Below are 22,717 nucleotides of genomic sequence, written 5' to 3' on the forward strand. Positions count from 1 at the left end.
TCCGGGGAGACCTCATTGTGGCCTTCCAATACTTGAAGGGAGCGTATAAACAGGAGGGGGATCGATTGTTTGTGAGGGTGGATAGCGATAGGACAAGGGGGAATGGTTTTAAGCTGAGACAGGGGAGATTTAGGTTAGATATTAGGAGGAAGTTTTTCACACAGAGGGTGGTGACGCACTGGAACAGGTTGCCCAGGGAGGTTGTGGATGCCCCGTCCCTGGGGACATTCAAGGCCAGACTGGATGTGGCTCTGGGCAGCCTGGTCTAGCGGTTGGCGACCCTGCACTTGGCAGGGGGGTTGAGACTCGATGATCTTTGAGGTCCTTTTCAACCCAAGCCATTCTATGATTCTATGATTCTATGATAAGAGGTGGAACCCCGTGCTTCAGCAATGGCTGTGTGGATGAGCACCTCACCCTGTGCACAGCCCTGTCTCTCATCCAAGAGGGAGGCAGAGGTGGCGACCTTCAGGTGGGGCTGGTGGGGCTGGTGAGGCGGCAGGGCTGCAGCCTCACCCTGCTGCCAGAAGGAACCACCTCCTCCCTTCCACATGTGTCCAGGTAGTACTGCCTGCTCTCCTCACACACCAGGAAACTGAACTGGTATGGCAGGGAGTGAAGAAATGGCTTTTCCAGCTGGATTGGACCCTAAAAGCTGCGCACACTGGAGGGGAAGGAGGCTCAGGTAGGCGGCAGGTCTCAGGCCTCAGCCACCAGCTGGGCTGAAGTACCCACTGCAGATGTGGATGACATATTTATTCTTTTTCTCTTTAAGAACACCAGCAAATCACACACAAAAAACTAAAATACAAATGGCAGCTTACATATTGAAAAGCTGAAAAATGTCACATAATTAAGTCCTCTAATTACACTTACCCAGACAGCCCTAGTCCTACCCTTAACTGTGCACTGCAGATCAGTCTTCTAATTACATCATCACATACTATTTTCACTGCTCATAGGTGTTGTATGCAGTTAACTACATTTTTGGCAATGGAGGCATGCTAGAACTCTGTTTCTGCCCTATGATTTTGACAGAATGGAAATTACACTATTACTTCTCTTCTAAATTATATTACACAATAACTCTGGCCTTCCAGCTCCCATTCTCACCTTTCTGGAAAATATTTTTTTCTAGATCTAGAATCCTATATATCTTCAGCAGAGTTATGATGCTGCTAGTAATTTGACATTTTACTTTCGTAAATTATGGACCACTATTCCCAATGAACAAAAGCTACCACATTATTTTTTCCACAAACTGTCATGTATCTTCCATACAGTTTTTAAATTTTATTTTGCTTTCTTAGAAATGGATAAAAATCAGTGCTAAACACTACATCAAAAATTTAACATGAAAAGAACTGTTTGCACCTACAAATAACTAGTCAATAAAGTTTTCTTTTACAAAATTCTTCTACCTATCTAATTCTTAACCTGTCTATGATAGGTTATGACCATCAGGCAATAAAGACCTTGATTTATTGTATTCCCAGTGGGCTACTGGAATTTTCCTGATAGGACTGGCATTGAAAATAATAACAACAAAAAAAATGGTGGAAATGCATATGAATACTATGTATATATTTACATCTGAAATATGTACATAATGTTACAGGTGATGCTATTTGATACACATGAATTTTCTTGAATAGTCGAGTATGTGAGGTACATGCATTCCTAAATGAAACTTGGTTCTCAGAGAAATACTAAAATCTCAAGACTTTCAGTGAAATCTGGTGTGTTTGGGGGGCATCCATAATGTATAATAAATATCTAGTTTTAAGTTAAAATAGCAAAAATACCAGTGTTCTTCTCTACATTGTCTGCAAATTGCTCCAAAAGTAATGCTTCCTATTTATTTCCATATAAATTACAACAGATACAAAGAGCACAAGTACACTATTTCATAGAGCAAATTCTCAGCTCCAAAGCACTCTTTTTCAACATAGTCACCAGCATTAGCTATGCATTTTTGCCAGCAATGAACAAGAGCCTGCACTGGTTGGTGTCCGTAAAATGAACAAGAACCAGCACTAGTTGGCCTCCGTAAACACTTAGCAAGAGTCAATGAATGTGTATGAGTGCCATTTTTTCTGCATGGAGAAAGTCAGTGATACACCTCTGCTTCATATGCATCTCCATGTCAAACACCATTCTGTCAGACTGCCCCTCTGCTGTCATCTGTCACACGGCAACAACATTTAATGGGATATTGGTGGGAAGGTTCAACCTCTACTGTCATACCACCAGTATCCGCCTCTGACATCATAACATCATAAAATAGGAGGCATTACTTTTGGAGCAGCCATTGTAGCATGGAAATAAAATTTCAAGTGTAAAAGTGAAAATGTGTTATGATTTAAATCTATTTATATCTTCATCATCACTATTGCAAGAGAAATAGATATTAGTAGATAGTTAAACTTCAAATATCTCTCTGAGAATTTCTTCCTGAAAAAAGTGAAAATCATGTATTTAAAAGAATAAGCTTGCTACTATATGCTTTAAGAAAAAGATTATCCCCAGCTTTACTTCAACGTGCACTTAGTGTTTTTTTTTCCAATCATGATTAAGAGGGTAGCAATTAACTTCTGACATAATAGCTAACTACAAAATCTAAAGCTTTAATTGAAATTGATAGCATAATTTATCAAGTATTTTTGAAAGTTTTATCTCATATTCTCTTTCCTGAAGGAATATCTTATATGTAAAATAGCTCTGATGGCTCTTTTTAATGTACATTCAGTGTGAAACACTCTTCCAGTCACATCTGGAAAAAACCTCCTAATTGTTCTCACCTTTTCATATTCACCAGTCTCTCTAACTCCTTTGATTTGTGAGCTGCCTTCTTCAAGATTTCTTTGGGAATATCTGCCAGTTTGGCAACATTTAGCCCATAGCTTCTTGCAGTGACTCCTTTAGTTATTTGATAAAGAAAAGTGATAAATTCAGGATTCTCTTCCTCTTCAGATCCTAAAAAATAAAACAAAAATCAGGATCCCTCTATTTTATTAATAAAATGTTGTAGTCCAATGCCTGAAATAGCAATTAATTGGTTTTACTATCATTCATGCTGCCTGTGATATTAATTCAATTGAATAGATAAAAATGTTTCCTCAAGTTCACATTTTGTTTCACTCACACAGTGAGTTTGAAAAATACGTTTTACTATAGTTTTACCTGGTGTCTTACTAGGGAGAAGCGTGTGCATGTGTTTGTGTGTGTGTAACACATAAGAGTATTTGTATGTCAAATTGGTTGGTTATGTTGCAAGTACAACTCATGTCTATGAAACAGAATAAAGGAAGTGTCCATAATCCTGCAGTCACGAAGTCTATCAGTACAGCACAGCAAAATGTTTGCTGCCTGCCAGTGGGTTAGGAGCTCCAGAAAATGCTTATGGAAACCCAAAGGTAGGGACAGTGGATTCTTTTATTCCATGACAGTAAGATGAAAATATAAGAGCCAGCATAATAAATCTGATGATGCCTTCCCTTTCCTCTGTAGGCATCCTTTTTAAATTTCTGCACAATCCAGGCCTTGTGTTAAAAGCAGAAAAAACATGGTGACAGTCACTGCCATTCATTCTTCTGTCTTGAAAATGTAAGCTTTTGGAAACTGGAGATTTCATAAATGCTAATGACTCATGCTGATTTGATCTGAGTGTTCCAAGCCAAAGACTGGCAAAAATAAATGTGCCATAAATCTCATCTTAAGTAAAACAATTAAAACATTAAGACAGCAGACAGGGGAGCTAAAAATACAGGTTAAGTAAGAAGTATAGATGTGTTGTTGCTCCCAGGTTGTGATATTACACCTATTGTGCTTTCCAGAGTTTTAGCAGTGAAGACTACATATGGTCTGAAGGTTCAGGCCAACAAATATTGAAAGAAAGAAGGCTGAAGCAACGCATTAAAAAATATAGGGTTTCAGAGACACAGTAGATAAGAAACAGTAAGAACAGTAAGAACATCATCTTAATTGCCTGAGAATACCAGAGATGAAAAGTCAATTAATGAACTATCTGTGAAAAGATATGCTGATGCGCTTAACCGCAAACATCAACACTACTAGATAGCATTCAATGAAAGACAACAGTGCTTTAAACAACCTGAGCTCTAGTTAGCACGTATTTCAGGGATCCCTGGTTTTAAAATTAAACAGAATATAAAGGGCAAAATTTACCTCCAGATGAAACTCCATCTGAAGTTGAAGAGTTTCTGCATAAGTACAGGTTTTAGAAAGTAACTTTTCTTTTTAAGTTTCTGAGAAGTTTAAAAAGTGATAGATTATTTTATTTATGCATGGTATTTAATGGCAATACTAGACACCCCTGCCTGATTAGTTTACAACCTAAGCAGATAATACAATATTATGAATGAATTATAGGGAATATTAATGACAAATACCACAGCAATTTGAAAAATTAAAATTAAAAAAATAGAAGTGATATAGAGAACATGCAATTACTTTGCAAAATGGGAAAACCCGAATAAGAACAGAATTTTCAAATGTCTGAGTAAAGCTAACATATCAGGAAAACAGCCACAGAACTTTGTGTAGAAGGAAGTTCTTCATCACAAATCTGGTTTAAGTTTGGAAGTCATGTGAGTAAATAGACACAGTGGATAAATGCTATGTTGATTTTCAGAATGATTTTGAGAAGAGTCGTGCATCGCATGCTCTTCTAAAAACCACGCAGCCATGATCCACAAGGAAGGCCTTTGTCTTTGTAAATAACTGGCTAGCAGACAGGTAATGCTATAAGTCAGTTCTCACTGTAAGGAGAGACTGAGGAGAGGATCATCAAGGGAGACAGAGCTGCTTACCTTATCCATTAGCAAACAGAGAAAAAGGGTAAGCAGTAAGGTGACAAACTGCACTGAAAATACTAACTAATTCAGACCAACAGTGACAAGAAGAACCGCTGTCACTCTCCTGCCTGATAAAAACAAAGGTGAATGGGATTAAGATAAGCAACATACAAAATCAGGCATGGGACAGAAACAGGAAATTGAGATTATTCCTCTTTCTCTTTGAATTCAAGAACTGGGGCCATCAACTGAAACTACATGTTTCAAAACAGTCTCAAAATAAACAAGAGGAGGTGGTTCTTCTCATAACGCAGTGTTCAGTTTTGGAGCTCTTTGACACAGTAGGATGAAGATACTAAAAGTATACATGGATACAAAGGGAGACTGGACCTCATTTAAAAGAAATCCATCAAAGATTCAAAGAACCCCCCCCCCCAAAAAAAAAAAAACAAAAAGCAAAAAACCAACAACCCCAGAAAACCCTTTAACGAGCAAATGTTTGCAGACAGTGGGATCTTTCAGAGAAAGAGCTGCCGTATGTTTGATCCCTAATCCCTCCTCCCTAATCCTCAGTTATTTGGTTACCGTGAGAAGCTGGATGCTAGGCTGGGTGAATCTTTGATCTGACCCAGCTCAGTCATCCTTGTATTAACTGTGAAAGAGAAATGATTATTTAGTTTTCAAGGCCCTAAAATTGAGAGTATAGACTGATACTTCAGTGTGTGCAGTATGTAACAGTTACTACAACTTCTGTCTCTGCCTGAAATGCCAGAATATCAGATGAATTTATACTGTACCTTTCTGTTCAGCACTTTCTTCCTCATTCACCAAGAAAGCCATATGGTAATTACCAACTTTTTCTGGATACACTTTTTCTAGCTCACAAACTGAAGGATAGTGCGTGACAAACAATGTTAGCGACTCCACCTACAATAAGGAGATTGAGACATAAGGTTTAATTTTTTTCCCAACACAACAACATAGCACTGGTATTCTTTATACATAAGCCCTTGCACTGAGTTAAGACATAGCACATTTCTACAACAGTGGAACAGACCATGTCAAAGTCAACCTACAATAGCACAGGCTGAAAAGGTGTTCACAAGCACGTCAGATTGACTACTTACATCTGTAATAAAATGTTCAAGTGTAGCATAAGCAATAGCAATTCCATCATGTGTGCTAGTTCCTCTTCCCAGTTCATCCAAAATTACTAGTGATCTTGAAGTTGCTTTTCTTATTATCTCAGCAGTATCTGTGAGTTCCTCCATAAAGGTACTTCGGCCTTTGTAAATGTTATCTGCAGCACCCATTCTGCATTGGGATACAAAGCAGATCAATTTATTGAGTTCAAGTAGGGGCCAGATACAATGAAAAAAAGATCATGATCATGAAATCAGTTTGTTGTAAGTCTCCTGTTGTTGCTTCAAACAGAAGCAGAACAGAAGAAAGCAGGCAAAACATCCACCTTCCAAAACCAGATACTGCTTACAAAAAAGCCAGCAACAGCACATGGTGTAGATGTGAGGGTGCTCTGAAGGACTGAATGGTCCAGAAAGAGGAATTAATGTACCATTAAATAAAAGCTTGCATGCACTCCTCAAGACAACAGTGTACACAGACCCTGTAGTTTTCTGAGGGAGGTCAGACTGTAAGGACAGCAGGGAACTTTTCTGCATCATCAGTAATGTAGTCCCAAGGCAAGACAGTAGTGTATTGTCACATAGGCAGTAAATGCAGCATCTCATGCCAACTACAGAAACTGGGGGAAAAAGAGAAGGCAAACAAGCGGGCGTTTCTTAGCATGGAATCCTTCCATATTGAGAAGCTGCCCAAAGTGGCCTGCTCTTCCCTCTGAAATGGATCCCGATAATCCAGACCTCACTACTCAGCTCACTAGAAGGACTCCAGCAAAAGTAGCTGTGAAAAGGATTTTTTCCCCCCTTTGGTTTGATTATCTAATTCATATATTTATAAATGCTAACCTGCAGTTATCAAATAGTAGCACTCCCACATAGAAATACAGTGGAAACTCATTTGCCCAGGTATTTATGCATCCAGCAGATAAAGCAGTGAGGTCCCTCAAGCACTAAGAAAATAATGATTTCTTCCAATTACAGACTTTAACAGAATGATTTTTCTCCTCATCCATTTATGTAACTGACCTTCAACTTACCTCCTCTGCTTGCCACACAAATGGGCACGCATTTACACACACATTCCTTCGTGCCTCTTTTAATGCTGCTTCAGATTCATGTAACCTTCAGTGCCTGTATTCTGTTTCAGATGGTGAAATCACAGTTTTCGTCTCAGAAACCTTACAGTAATTTACTGTATTTTTCTTTTCTTGTGAAAGTTTCCTTACCTCCTCAGTAACTACATTGTCTACCTGGTAGAATGAATATTTCCTTCCTCCATCTATGCTTTTCAATTACATTAATCACATCACAATGTCACTTCTGAGATAGCTTATCATTAGCAATCCACTGAGCAGGACTGTAAAAATGGGTTTGTTCGCTCTCATCAGCCAACAATATAGTTACATACAAGCCACACTGACTTAAGGAAAACTGACTCACAGGCTTAACATATTACATTTTCAAATATAACAGTTGGCCACAACGGTATTTAAAGCCAATCAAAACCTTGAAAGAGAATCCCAGTATAGCTTTTTTCTTTCAGTCTTTTGCAGCATCTCTCCAGTGCAATTGTTTTTGTTGCCCTTAGAAGCACTAGCAAGATTCTCATCATTTTATGAGTATCTTATAATTGTCAAGAGTAACTGACTACCAACACCACAGACTAACAGGTTGAACACTGTACAATTATGCATGCTATATATCCTCCAGTTCCTGCCCTGAAAATTTTGCATGGTGGCATGTATAACTTAACAATAAGCAAATCTTCAATTATAAACGAACTAATGTGGGTTGGAGATAGGCATTATGATGCAATGAGCACATAGCGTATGTAGGTACTTTTTAGAGGATATGTGTTTGCATACACAAACAGCGGGTATATTCCCACAGACTCCAAAGAAAGATGATTTTGCACATAATTCAGTTAAATTAAATTAAAGTTTAATTAACTGTCATGGTTTTATGATTTTTGGTTATCAGTATTCCACACCATAACATCATTAAATGTATAATTCAGGATATTGAGAAGCTGTGAAATTAACATTTTATTAAACCATTCAATACTGTAATCTCTTTAAATGCCTTAAATATGTACCAGGATGTTAAGAACTACAAACACATCGCTGAATTTCTCACTGTCCTATAACCTCCCCAGCACATTTCCTACTTTGGTTCAGACATCACATACTACTGCAAAATTAAACAATCCCCCTTTATTGCCCTACAGCTCAGATCTACACAGAAGAATACAGATTAGATCTGTTTTTAATGCTGTGAACTACAAACAAGTTTGCCAGAAAGATAAATACTCTCCGCATCTAAAAAATCTCTAGCTCCATAATGGGCAACTTTAACCTTAGTTTCCAACCCTGGTATCACTAGTATTATTATTTTAGCATTTTTATCTGGCTTTTCATTACAGAGACAGCACCTGTTTAGCCAATCAGTCTGTTCTGCACCTATGAGGAGAGTTCTCAGTTATGTTTCTTTCTTGGATTGCATCACAGAGCCCCCAGAATCATTTAGTCATTTTGAATTTAATTTGCATTTGTGACAGTAATTTTCAGAACTTCATCATTAAATGCTCAAGATATAAATAGAAATCAATATTATCTTTATCTTGTTAACAACGGCTGCAAAAAAAAGGCTTTCCTTACAGCACCACAAAACATACAAATCCAACTCAGCCACATCTACAGGTAAAAAAGAAAAATAAAAAAAGTATTTGGAAACAAGACACTCTTAAAAGTCATCCTTGAAAACAGATTAAAATTGTTTATTCTACCTCTACCCTCAATACTAAGAGAAGCAATGTGATAAGTAGTATCGTCCCAGACACATGTAAGAGTACTTATTTCAATAGAGGACAATAGCATTCATAAAACTAATAGTTAATATGCACCAAGACATTACTTCTTAAGTGTATGAAAAAAAATCATGATACAATGAAGTATTTGAGTAAAAATGACTATTACCTTAAAAATCTTTTTCTCTGAGTTTAAATCAGTTCTAATAAATCCCACTAAACTTCTAAAAGAGCCAGTAACTTTGAGTATAGCTCAATGTGTTTTGTCTCCTATGTGTTGTTATACATCAACACATTATGCCTTTTTTAATAATGTTGAATGGAATTCAAATGACTTGTTATCAGCTACTCTATACATTATAATAAGGTTGTTATCCTAATGAAATTGTTAAGTTAGAAAAGTTAAAAAAAAAAAAAAAAGTACAGATACTCCTCTAAGTCTTGAAGTTGCCAGCAATTTATTTTTTGTTTTTGTTGTCCATTTTGTTTTGTTTCAATTTCCTCCTCTAACAAGGTACCTACATAGTGATCAGGTATTTCTCTAAATGTTATTTGTAAATAAAAACAACCATTTGATTAGATTTATCACTACATTAGAAAACAATGCAGTGAAATATACTAAGAATAATAAGTGGTCCTTACTACAGTGATGCAGGCATATTATGCATTATCCAAATTTTCTTTTCTGCCCTCTTTCCTAATTAAAAATGCTAATTAAAAAAAAAAGAGGAAGAAAGCATACAATAAGACAGTCGAAAAGAAAACTGTTGGAGCAAAACCAACACCGCTCAACCTCACTAGCTCTATCTGTTAAAACACCAGCTGCTGGAAGTAGTGACATAGTTAATATGAAAACTTCAATTTCTGCTATAGAATTTCTAACGTCTACTTTCAGGAAAATTACTGCATTCTGCCCACGAAGAATGTGCAGACATCCAACGTGAAAAGTGGCTCTTTAGTGCTGGCAAAAGATCTATCACTTCTCAGCAAATGCAATTTGGCTGGAAACCACTTGTTATAATGTCTCTTTGATAGCCAACCAAATTTTATAAAATTAAAACCTCTTCTTCTTAGAGTATTCAACATATTTATTATGTGAAGAAAAAAACACTAGGAAGCATAATCCCTTTTCAGCATATGGCTTCAAGTGCTGAGGATTCTTGTCTAGAATCGAAGTGAAAAACAACAGAGACACTATTTACATCAATTAATTTTTTTGATAGATAAATTATGTGATAGGCAGTGCTAGTGGACTTTACGTCAATCAGTTAGCACTACATGCTTAACCTCTATGTGACCCCTTGGAGGAAAAGACACTGATTTCTTTTTTGGGCAGTAGCGGCATTTTAACCTGCTTTCCTAAGTCCACACATGCACACAACAGTGACCTTTTTCAGAGCAAGTGCACACCCTTCTGGGAAGGTATCCAATGACATTTTGTCCTAAGGGGTTCTACGAATACTGAGAATTTGCTAATGATAAAACATATGACACCATTCAGAAATCCTTAGAATTAAAATAGCAGAATTGTTTTTCCTTCTATCTAAAGAGTTTTTAGGAATCCAGCATCCATTTAAAATTACTCTCACAAGTCACGAACTCATACTGCATTTAGAGCCACAGCATGGCTCTGAAAGTTTCCTTAAAGTCTGGTGATTTCAAACTTTTGATCAGTTGGTCAGGTCTAAGTCCTCATAAAAATATGTACGGAGGAAGGAAATGAAATTGAGCCAACTGAGCTCTTCTTGGAGATCCTTCACTCAGCACCCTGCTATCACTACTTTCAAAAATCAGAGTGTCCTGGAGACAGACTTGCAGACCAGGGATGGCTCAGAGTTGTGTGAGTGGTCAGAGGTCAACTGGTGGTAACAAAAAGCAACCAAGAAAATTTAAAAGTTTAACTTTCCTTAATTCCTGCTTTCATATGGCTTCGAACATCCCAATGCCATTTTTCATTCCTAGTTTGTTAAATACTTCTGACTGAAGAAAAAAAGAAATTTAAGGGTTTTTTTTTACCTTAACTTTAGAAAGGTGCTCTTGCCTAGAAGTTCATCCAACTAAAATACTTACTGGAGAAATGAAAACTGTTGCCTATTACAGAATAACAAATCTAGTTAGTATAGAGTCTCCACAGGTTGCCTTTGCAGTAACCACAGCTCTCACGAAAAGGCATTCTGGTTTCTAGGCATGATTTAATTTTCCAGGGATCAGAATTTGAAATCAGACTTCTACTCAGACTGTATTCATAGTCAAATTATTTATTCACCAAGAACAACTAACACTATAACAGAATTACTCTTTTCTCTGAGATTATCTCAAACAGAAGGTGTAGAATAACGCACTCTCAGCAACGACAAAGACATTCCTCCTCTGACTGAAAGAGAATAACACAAAATATACTCATAATGTGACTTTACAATTTCACTCACTCTCTTCTCAAACAAAACCTTTCAAAATGTCACTTCAAAGTTCACTGTATTTGAACAGGTGCTATTTAAACTAAAATAACTATTTTGAAGAAAGAAAGGAATAGATGGGTTCTTGCCTTAGAATTTATCCCTTTTCTTGCATGGGGCTTTTCTCAGCAATATGTTTTTGACTGACACTGCAGAGTTACTCTTTAAAATAAAAAAGACCTCATAACATTGATTTTTTGATTTTTGCAGAAAACACTCTTTCCAGCTGAAATTTCTTACTTGATCTCTGCACAAAGAACTTGGAAAAATGTAAGTAATTAATTGAAGAAGATGTTTATGGGAACAGAAAACCTTGATGTTGATCCTGATGTGAATGGAAGAACACAACCATAATTTTGTTTCAGTATCTAGGTGCATCTTCTCCCATTGTGCTAGGTTTTTAACTTTCTGTTAGGTACCAAGCTATAAATTTAATTAATCACTGTTTTAAGAGACAAATTATTGGGAAGATTTAATATTAACACATTAAGCTATGGGGCCATTTCCACACCCTTTTCATATTCCTCAAGAAAATATTACAAACAAAATAAAACACAGTCCTGCCCTCTTTACTGCAGACAACATTTATTCAGATTTCTCATGTTAAAAATTGGAAGTAGTTTGCAAATGGGTCTGCCAAGAAAATGAAAACAGATGTCTTAAACTGAGGACTGGCAGGTTGACTATTGCAAGTACTTTCCTACCAACACCAAGTACCCAGCACCATCAACCACAACAATCATTTTGTTTTGCCCATGACAGCAACTTGAAACCCTAGGTACTTTTGAAACACTCAGCCCACTAATGAGAATTTCACAGTCCTACTATGTAAGTAACCCAAGTCACATATTCTAACTTCTGGCTCCTTTCTATTTACAGTGACAATTTATCCAGTAATTCCTTAGAAGATGCAAGCGTGCACTGGCAAAGAAACTAATGCTTCACACTCCCCCACAGAGTACTGGTAAATCATTTACTTCATTTCCATCAATCTATTGCTGATTCAAAACAAAAATTGACAATAAGGAAAAACATACAGAAATTTCCGTTACAGAATTGGAAAAAAAACCTTTTATGTATGACAAGATGCACTGTTATCAGAATGGTTATTATTTCTGTATTGTTCACAGACAACTTCCAAAAAGTAAATGTGTGTGAAATTACATGGACAACAGAGATAGGAAATTGGAAGGTGCTCATAATGCAAACCTATTTACAGTCAACATGCATGTACATGCTCAAGTGTTTCTACAACAGTTTATTAGCAAATTAAATAAATATTCATGGTATGTTACCTAATTTAAAAGAACAGTTGTTGAAAAGAATGCATCACACATTTAGTGTCAAATTCATTTATATTTGGTAAATTACGGTAGAGGTATGATATTCTCAATCACTGACAAATTAATGAAACTAGTAAAACCTACAACCAACTAGTTCAAACTGATTTTAATATTCAGTTTCATAATCTTGTTTTTATCTTTTTTTTTTCGTACCATTAGGTAACTGAAGTAGTCAGAACAAATCATTACATAATGATCACTTGTTACCTTTTACAGCTGGTCAATAATGGCGTGCTGCGCACACTAACACCATAGTATATTTAATGAGATGTATCTAACAGATCAGCTTTCAAGATGCAAGCTGCATTGGTTTTGTGGTGAGCCATGGGAAATAAACATCCATGAATTGCAATGAACATTCAACATTTTAAAAGCTTCATATCAATTGACTGAACCAGAGAGAACTGAGTTCAGAGGAGGCAACGCCAGTCTAATCAATACAATCAGTGAATGACCAGAACGTAATCCTCTCACTTCTGATGCTTTACAGTGCAACAGAAACACTAGGTTCTCCATTCAGACTGCAAGATCTGGCAGTGCAGGCAGTGTGCAGTGGAAAGCCAATACTAGAAGGAAAAGAAGTTTTGTGGAGGTCCCATTAAGGAACTGAAGCTCCAAAAACATGACCTTGATTTCTCTGTAGGAAACAGTTAACAACATACACATTTAATTGATGGTCAAGAGAAAGAACAGATTACAAATACAACCCAGTAAGTGATTATTTGCAAGACATCAGTGTCAGCCCAAAGAAACTGAAAAAATGATAAAGGCAAAAGACACAACCCTAAAACATACATAGGTTTACACTTACTACTCTTGGACTCCACTGAGGGAACTCAAGGTAATTAAGTTAATGTGCACATGTAGCTGAAGGATTGAGGCCAAGGGAGGATTAAAAAGCAGGAGCTATAGCAACAGACTAGGGACAATAGCTGAAGCATTCAGCAGAAGTGAACTTTTCCCCTTTAGACCTGTGGACACTACAGAAAATCCAGTTCAAGTTGTGACTACGTTAAATCCTAGCCTTTTTGAGTTTTAGAAAGGTATGTGCCACCATTCCAGGAAAGAACCTTCAACCTTCCTGCAAAAACAGCTGGTCAATTTCACAGGCATTTTTTTTTCCTTTTTTTTCCCCCTCCATATACCATTATAACCCTACCAGTTTATTTTCAAGTATAGTGTAATTTGCAGCATACCTTTTTTTATAAATCTCCCTGTATATGTAAATAACAGCTTTTTATTGGCTTACATGAATTTTCAAATTTGATTTAAACCCCTGTAAATGAAACAGTTGTTTGTTCTTACAGATTTTACCAAATGCCACGTACATTTTGTTAAATAAACCACTACTTGTATATGAGATACAGACCTAGCACTGCAGATACATGTTACTATGAAATGAACACAGACAAGAAGCAAAACTAGCTATAAATATATGGAGCATTGCTTAATTTCTCTCTATAGAGTTACATTACACTGCTAGAAGTAGCTGCAGTTCAAATACACTCCAGATATCCAAGATAAAACTTTTCTAGAAAAACAGAACAAAAATATTTTTATTTTAACAACAGCAACTACAACTTTTACTCATTCTCTTCTTTTTCTCCACGATAGAAAATGGGTGCAAAGAATATAATACAACCCCTTTCTTTTCCCTCAAATCTGAGAATAATTTACCCCAGAAGTGTAATTATCTGAATGCAAGCATAGATGAAAAGCTTAAGTCATTTTTGTTATTCTGGCAATAAACACATTACAATTAAGCAAGAACAAAATGAAACAAATTACTGTGCTCTAAAGAAGTAATACTTCTGAAAATTACTTTTGGGTATTGACAGTTAACAAGTTCTGTTGGTCTGACTCTCAACTGTTGCTTTCCAGAGTAATACAGGCATTGAAACAACACTTATTGAGCATATCCATACAGAAAGCTCTGGTGTGAACTTCTTAGTGCCTTGAGATTGCTTATTATGAATGGTTCCCTACTTTTCTGCAGATACACAATTCATGTGTACAGAAAAAATAATAAATATCACCACATATAAATGCAATGGTGTGAAAAGATGCCTTTGTTCTGACATTGTCTGACCCTTATCTTTAGAGGATAACTGCACAGGCATACGGAGAATCTAGTTTCTTCAAATCCAAATTCTGAAAATCTAAACATTTATTTGCAAGTGTAAAATCTAAAAAATATAATGAAGCTTCAGTAAAACTTTTGGCCAAAATCAGGCAGCATACAGACAAGTAGCTCTGCTAAATGATTAGCTCCTCCATAGGTTCTCTTCAACATTCTCTATCAATTTCTGTATTACAAAGGATGCCTGCAGACTGCCCTACCGGCCACTACTGTCACCTCAAAAATGGAATTTCATAGCTTATATTTTACTTCTTTTTATTTTGTGCTTATTATTTATTTTTGTTTATTATTTTATTTTATATTTTTATATTTTATATATTTCATAAACATATGAAGACACTGACTAGCTGAATCCTCATGCCAGGTTTTGCAATCTAGCTGATATTTCTAGGACTGACAGTAAGACTAATCTCCATAATCCTACCCTGTAAGCCTTGAAGAAATCAATAAAGCTTAATAAAGCAATAAATGCAGCCGAGGAATTTTTGAGACTGGTAATGGGTCTTTTGACTTAAGAACAACAAAGTTCATAACGTGATATAAAATAAAAGGTTATAGGCTGTTCTGGCAAAATACTGCAGAGATTGCCGTGCAGGACAACTTACTATTAAATATGTGAACACACATAATCTATGCCACTCCACCCCAGTGATCTGACTTATTTCTGAGGCTGTGACCAGCAAAAGACCATCCTGGCATGGTAATAGTGCTGAAACATGAGAGAAAAAAATATATATATCTTTCTTTAAGTCACATATACATGAACTCATAATTCCAAAGCGTACCTTATTTCTCCTTAAAGGTTATTAGCAAAAAGCAATCAATTTAGCTCCCTAGGCAGTAACATCATATTCCACTCAGAACAAAGGACTAAAACCAAGATGGGAGAGGCCCATTTAAAGCTTAAAAGCTCTCCAAGTCTTTCCTGCACATTGATAACTATTTTAAAAAGCCATCAGCATGCTTCTCCTTCAAAAATCAAGGTTAAGTGCACAGCGTTGATCTGGATGAAGGATCCAGTTCTTTCTGCTTAGTGAAATCACTAGGTAGGAAGAGACTTCTAATGAAGAGTGTTTCTAAACTATTTTCAAGCAGGCGAGTTCCTGGGCACCCTCTTTGCGCATAATGCTCACCCACGAAGCAAACAATGAGTAAGAGGCAAAGAAGAGAACAAACTGAATTCTGGTAGAAACAAATTGCTCTGTTTTTCAACCATTGCTTGCCTATCACTGTGCAAATAGCACAACTTCTGCGGTGAAGCTCTGAAAAAAAAAATGGAGCTTCTTATTTACCATATAGAATAAGCATCTGTGATTTTTTTTTTTCCCCCATCTTCTCTTGTGCTGCCTTTTGCTGATCAACTGGTAAAACTGGAATGATATAAAGAGCAACATTATTTGCCCAAGTACAAAAAACTGCAAAATTTTGGCAGGTATACCAATGGAACACTCATTTCCATTAATGTTGACAAGCCCTATTTCATTTTCATTCTTATGTGATTGACTTCAGGTTTCAATGTTTTGTGAAAAGCAACTGGAAAACATCTGCCATTCAATTTCTGCTCTGATAGAAACATTTTCTGTTTCCTCGTTCACATACCACACCATACTGCGCTTTCCAATTTTCTCAAGATTTCTTACAAAATGTACTTTGAACAATGAACTTTGCAACATTTTAGCCTGTTAAAGTAAATCATGCAACTTTAAATACCTTTCAAATTTTAATGATCGTGACATTCCAATGAAGGAGATTAAAAATAAATACAAACATCCCAAATTGATTGCCCAAATGTTTGCAGGTGTTAATGAAGTATTTCCTTTCCGTCATTACTTTTACCTGTACCAAAATTTGTAATGATGCCATAAACATGTACATTTTATCTGGTTAAAAAAAATTGTTTATTTAGAGAGAAAATAGTGAGTTTGCCTACTAGTTTCTTCCAACTCCACGCACTTGACAAAATGGTAATATGAGACTGACAAGTTGTCAGAATTAAATAGCTGTTACAGTATTTCAGGAGGTAGCACACAAATTTCTTTTGTAAGACCTGACCTTTTTTGAAAGTCAACTCCATCATTTAGTGATCACACATTTTGCATAAAACATACAGGAAAGAAAAGAACTGCAGTATGTCTGATGAAGATTCTTTAAAGACAAGTGGATTTAAAGGGGCTGGATTTTATGTTTTGGGGTTTTCTTTTTTAGTTCACTTTGAATAAATGTTCCTTTGGAAAACCCTTCTCTTAGCTTTAACAGCTTTCTTCCATATTATCATGTCTCATCTTCTAGACCATGCCAAAGAAAAATTAAGTCTGTGAGACCTCAAGAAAACTTCAGTTATTCTTAAAGATTACTTTACTATATAAAAATATAAGAATTTTCTTCAGTATATGCAAATGCCCTTTACTCTTCAGGTATTGGCAGTGCGGATCCCATTGCATGTTTCTGGCATGGGTCCTTTAGCTCTCTGGATGATGGAGAAGTGTTGGTCACATCACTTAAGGAGGGATTCAAATACTGCTTTTTCTGATCTAACATCAAGTTCACACCCATGTGAGTGTACAATTCTCACAAAGTTACATATAATAGCCCACAGGTCAGATTTGCAGATTTCTGAATCCACTGAACATAATAGCAGCAGCAGCAAGCCCTGACAAGCAGCAAGGGAAGTACTGTCACCAGTGGCAAGAGCAGCATGATGCATTGAGTTATCCATTTTGAGAGACTTTGTGATGAAATGTCTTGGCCTTCAAAGCAGCCTCATACCGACAAAAATATTTAATTTCATCAGTGTCACCATGTTAAGCAAGGTATATGTAGCAATGATGCCATTTCATCTTTAGACTGGAGTGCACAATGTAAGTTTACTGTCTGACTTGTACAAAGGGTTGAAAGCATTGTTGCTCACATTGTGCAAAGAACTCAGGAGGAGATTTCATTTTTTCATCTATTCAGTTTCTTAAAAAAGAAATAAAGGTTGTCTGGTCAGCACTACTGGGGTGCCTCTAAGACAGTGCCACTTGTGATGTCACAATAAATCTGGCTCATTGGGATAAAAAAGCCAGGTTGGAGTGAAAGGCCAGTCTGGGGCAGTCTGGTACTACGTGTGCAAAAGAGAATAACATACATGGGATGTCTTTTCCTGTATAGATACAGCCTATTCAGATGTTTTTCTAGACTCTAGAAAGACTGGACAGATGAGGGGGTAAGTAACAGCCCATGAACTATGTCACTGCATTTCACCACTTGTGAAGATATCGTTGATACTGACATGCATAGGTCCTCAAATCCAATTTTCTATAGCAGGAGGCGATCTTCAGTTGGTGAGTCTTTCGGTAGCGTTGTTGTCATTTGCAAAGATTACAGTTCCTTCCCTTTACTGAATCCATCGCTAAACTCAGAATCACCTTTCCTTGGTAAGATCCATATTTGGAATTGGGTCTCAGGGGCTGGAACTGAATAAAATGAAATGACTGAGGCCGTTGGCAAAGGAGACAGAACTCACTCTTGCAGTGTTAGATGAAGCTGCCAGTTTTCAAACAATGTAGAAAATATCTTTTCCTCTCTCTCTTTATATATCCCAAGATTACAAAAGTTGAGAGAAGTTTCTTGTGCTTGAAGATTAATAATGTGGGTCTTAGAGCTGGGGTCTGAAAACTACTTACATGGACAACTCCAAAAGCACATGTACTGAAGTACATGAAGTACAGACATACATGCAAGTACCTCTGCATGATGCAGCTTGGGCTGAATCAATCAGAAGCATCAGCTCACTGCTTTAGGTCAGCCTAATTTGTATGGCTCTGCAATTTTTTCATGCTATACAGAGACACGAGGATCAGCTGCCTGAAGATTTTTGTACTCTGGTTTTAGTTGCATGAACAACTATTATGCTTTTTCAAAATTATTACACAAGATAAAAAGACAGACAAGAAAGTACCAAAATAGCTACATAACTTCAAATCATGAATCTACCTGTTCTGGTGTTCACCTGCAGCCATGTCTGTCTGAAAGACTCTGTGTATAGACATGTAAGTACAATCTAGAAGAATTAAATCATCCCTCCTCCACTGAGGTAAGAAATGACCAGCTGTTTTCACATTTTATGAAATACAGCAGAATTTGAATTGTGTATCTTCTAGCTATAGACCCCGGAATCAAGAATGCCCTTCATCTTAAAAAGATACACATCTAAATCACCTGTTACAGGGATAAAATGTAGGACAAAGTCCTGTATACCACAATACCAATCATGTGATGTGCACTCTATGCCAAGACAATTGCCTTGAAATGCTGGCAAAATTTCTTTTGTTTTATGTCTTACATAAAACAAAAGAAATAAACTGCTACTTATCTGTGCAACCTACAGCTATCACTTATTAACATGTATTGCCAACCTCCTTCACTTCTCAGTTTTCTTAATATACTTCCTTTGACAATTTAAACTCAATTTCTTTGCCATCGTGAGGATTAAAGACAGTAAACAGAAAGAAAGCTCTTTGTGAAAGAGAGAAAGTGCATGGGTGGGTAATCTATACACATCTCACCGATGCTTCTTCATATTCCTGTAACCTTTAAGCATATAGTACCTAACCTGCAAGAGGCAGTTTTCAAATGCAATTGAAGCACTGTGCAGAATACTAGTTCAGACATCTAAAGCTGCCCTTTAAATACTATGCCCAGCTTGGCTGATGGTATAAAAATCTCAGTGGAACATGCATGTCCCTCTAATGTGACTGTGCATACTAATACGTGACCACTGGAACAAATGAAACAGCTTTCGTACAAATGCAACAAGAGAAAGCTAGGCAATAAGTATGCTAGAAAGGAAATTCTTCTTTCACTGCTTGCTATTTCCCAGAATTGTCTCCTTAAAAGTATACTTTCTACTGGCAGCTTATGATTTCAATCAATTGATTCTTGAGATTTTGAATACAAAGTCTTGAGTAATTTCAACTATTAATTAGTTTGCTTGTTTCTCCTCCTAGCTACTGGTGACCTACAGGAAGTGGATTAAAGGTTTCTAGAAGTAAGAAATTATTTCAATAATTCGTCAAGTGGGACCTCTTTACAGGTCAGGTATCCTCAGCAGCTTAACGCTGTCTCTTCTAAATGCTCTATTAGGTCAACAGAATTTCTTTCATTAGTTCCTCTATGTGTGTGTGTCCACGCTTGCTTTGTCATTCCACAAAACACACAGAAATATTAAATTCATTTCAGTGTCTGAGTAACTAAATTAGCAGAAAAACTAACACAAATGGAAGGTTAATTTAAAAGAAAAATTGAACCCATTTACTGCACAAAGAACTGTGAATGAGAACTTTTAAACCTATCAGAGAATTAAACACTCAAATCCCATTAAAAGTCAATGTACTTTGGAGAGTGACCTTTACAAACTCTTCTAAAATTCCTAACTATAATGAAACTGATTAAGTGAAATTCCATGAAAGAAGGCTGCTTGAAAACATTATCCTTTACTGAAATAAAAAGAAAATACCACCTACAAAACACCCTCAAAAGACAAAGCCCTCCTCACTACTTATCTGTCCCTTAATAGCCACAGCAGAAGGTCTGAAAAGTAGTAACTTACTGTGTACTAACAGTTTCCACATAGCTTGACTCATGAAGAAATGAATATGGATACATGGAATTTCAACTGAGAGATTTACGCAAACATTTTTAGTATAAAATACATACATTAATCCAAGTACAGATTTAAATAAACACAAAGAAATACAGAGAATTAAATATAAAGCAGAGCTTTTACTCTGTATCTCACAGTCCCTCTACATCCTCTCCCTAGGATGAGGACCAAAGCACTACGATGGAAGGAGCAAGACTGTTTTTACAAATTAGAAATGGAATGTGGGGATAGTCCACAGGAACACTCAGGGACTTACTTAAGAAGAAGTCAAAGAGAACAAGAGACTGGAAGAAATTACTCTCACCCCTCAAAGATTTCAATTAACAGACTGGTAATAGCAGATCATCTGGGTTTAGAGGCATTATGCACTGAAAGGATCTCTCCCTTTCCTCCTCTTTAGAATGGAATTATCAGCTCTAGTCTGTATTTTGTCTGTGCACCTAGCAATGAAGATTAATCACTTCTATTTTCACCGTATCTCTAAGCAAGACATTTCCTTTAAGCTACAATTTTTTTGCAGCTTTAAAATGCTTAATAGAATGCAGTATTTAAAGTCAATTTAGAGATGCTATAATACATAAATACTAAATATATCCAAAGGAATAACCATGGCAGCAGCCTTTCAATTTCCATGGAAACCTTACTTAAAACACAAGATATAAATCCTAAATGAATGGTAATCTCTTAAACCTATATAAATTCACTCTTGGAAAATGCAGTCTACAAACAAAAAAGATACTGCAGTATAAGCCTTTAATATTTTAAAAAATTTAGCAAGAAGCAGAACTGCTGGTGCTCCTGATGCACAGAACTTCTCATATAGTCAGCCTGCAAAGCACCCCTCACAGCAGGAGTGCTATGCTAATAGCAGCATCTAGAAAACAACACACCATGGCAGTGATGAAAATAACTTGGAAACTGACATCTTTCTGTGCAACGTTTTCAAAAGATTAAAAATATACCAAAGTTATCAACAACAAAATCCCATTTTCCAGTGAGATACTTGTGGCCTGAGGTGGCAGTGAGGAAAGGATGTCTGCATAGCTCCATCCTATTAAAACAATAGCAACAGATGAAGAAAACAAAATAAAAAAGCTCAACTGAGAGTGAATTGTGGAAAGAACATGAAAGAAATCTCGTCAAGCTCATCCTCTACCAGATGAGAGTTCTTGGCAAAAGCTGAGGCCTTAGAAATGTACAGTCAGCCAGACAGAACATTAAAGAAACTATGTAGGAGATAGTGTGTGGTATCTGAATTTATTATTTCTTTCCTCCAACCAAGCATTACAATATATAAAATAGTAATTTCCTAGGGTTAAAAAATACTCTGGATGAAACACCACATTAACCTGTCCTGACAAACTTGCATATTTTAAGACATTTCCAGAACTCCAAAGAAAAAGATAAATAAAGGTGTCTGCTTCCTTGACATTCTCTATACACCTAGAGCCTCTGTGTTGTGGAATCTGGAAGAGCTCAAACCTCATGGGCATGGTGAAAACGGAGAAGTTAGGCAAAGACTAGACAGGGCACTAAAGACCACTTTGTGGCTACTGAGCGTCATGGTGGAACAGAAAAAGCACTGAGAAATCATCTACATAGGGACTCCAGATGACCGTTACTTGGATATATAAAGTTAGGAAGGCCCCTATGCTCCATAGGCAGAAACAAAACCATGATGAAAGCAGTCTCCTAAACATTTGTCCTGGAAGGAAAGCTAAAGCCAGGTTAAAATCTAATATCTTGTAATTTATAGCAAATGGCTAATACAGGTCCCAGCAGTAACACTGATTCTCTTAATTTACATTACATAGAAGAGAAAGGTTTAAATATGCACAGTTCCACTGATTACCTTTTGTAAGATCAATGAATATCCTGGGTTTCTGAAGGAATCATAGAATCACAGAATGGTTTGGGTTGGAAGAGACATTTAAGATCATCTAGTTCCAGCCCCCTGCTATAGGCAGGGACACCTCCCTCTAGACCAGGTTGCTCACAGCCCCATCCAGCCTGGCCTTGAATGCTTCCAGAGAGGGGGCATCCACAACCTCACTGGGCAACCTGTTCCAGCGTCTCACCACCCTCACAGTAAAGAATGTCTTCCTAATATCTAGTCTAAATCTCCCGTCTTCCAGTTTAAAGCCATTTCCCCTCATCCTGTCGCTACATGCCCTTATAAAAAGTCCCTCCCCAGCTTTCCTGTAGGCCCTTCAGGTGATGGAAGGCCACTATAAGGTTCCCCTGGAGTCTTCTCTTCTCCAAGCTGAAGAGCCCCAGCTCTTTCAGTCTGTCCTCATAGGTGAGGTGCTCCAGCTCTCTGATCATCTTCATAGCCCTACTCTGGATTGCTCCAACAGCTCCATGTTGTGTTG

The 22,717-nt window shown here is 36.9% G+C and overlaps 1 protein-coding gene and 1 long non-coding RNA gene across 8 annotated transcripts in view; one reads left to right on the plus strand and one right to left on the minus strand.

The window, feature by feature from the left end:
- MSH3 (mutS homolog 3) overlaps nucleotides 1–22,717 on the minus strand; it is a 116,292-nt gene that overhangs the window by 3,127 nt on the left and 90,448 nt on the right. For all 3 annotated transcript variants that reach the window (XM_021380285.1, XM_021380284.1, XM_021380283.1), the window contains exons 21-23: nucleotides 5,945–6,131; nucleotides 5,615–5,744; nucleotides 2,802–2,976 (exon numbers count right to left, since the gene is read on the minus strand). In XM_021380285.1, the coding sequence (XP_021235960.1) occupies nucleotides 2,802–2,976; nucleotides 5,615–5,744; nucleotides 5,945–6,131 (492 nt within the window). The remainder of the gene's footprint in view (nucleotides 1–2,801; nucleotides 2,977–5,614; nucleotides 5,745–5,944; nucleotides 6,132–22,717) is intronic.
- Nucleotides 317–22,264, plus strand: LOC110389594. Of its 5 annotated transcripts, XR_002433312.1 has the most exons (5): nucleotides 317–685; nucleotides 11,429–11,488; nucleotides 12,098–17,906; nucleotides 19,690–19,775; nucleotides 20,505–22,264. It is a non-coding gene; the product is annotated as an uncharacterized LOC110389594 (long non-coding RNA). The 5 variants fall into 5 exon arrangements; XR_002433310.1 differs by having other exon boundaries at nucleotides 11,429–17,906; XR_002433309.1 differs by lacking the exon at nucleotides 317–685 and having other exon boundaries at nucleotides 9,184–12,182; nucleotides 12,778–17,906.

This window comes from Numida meleagris, chromosome Z (assembly GCF_002078875.1).
Source record: "Numida meleagris isolate 19003 breed g44 Domestic line chromosome Z, NumMel1.0, whole genome shotgun sequence".
Taxonomy (NCBI): domain Eukaryota; kingdom Metazoa; phylum Chordata; class Aves; order Galliformes; family Numididae; genus Numida; species Numida meleagris.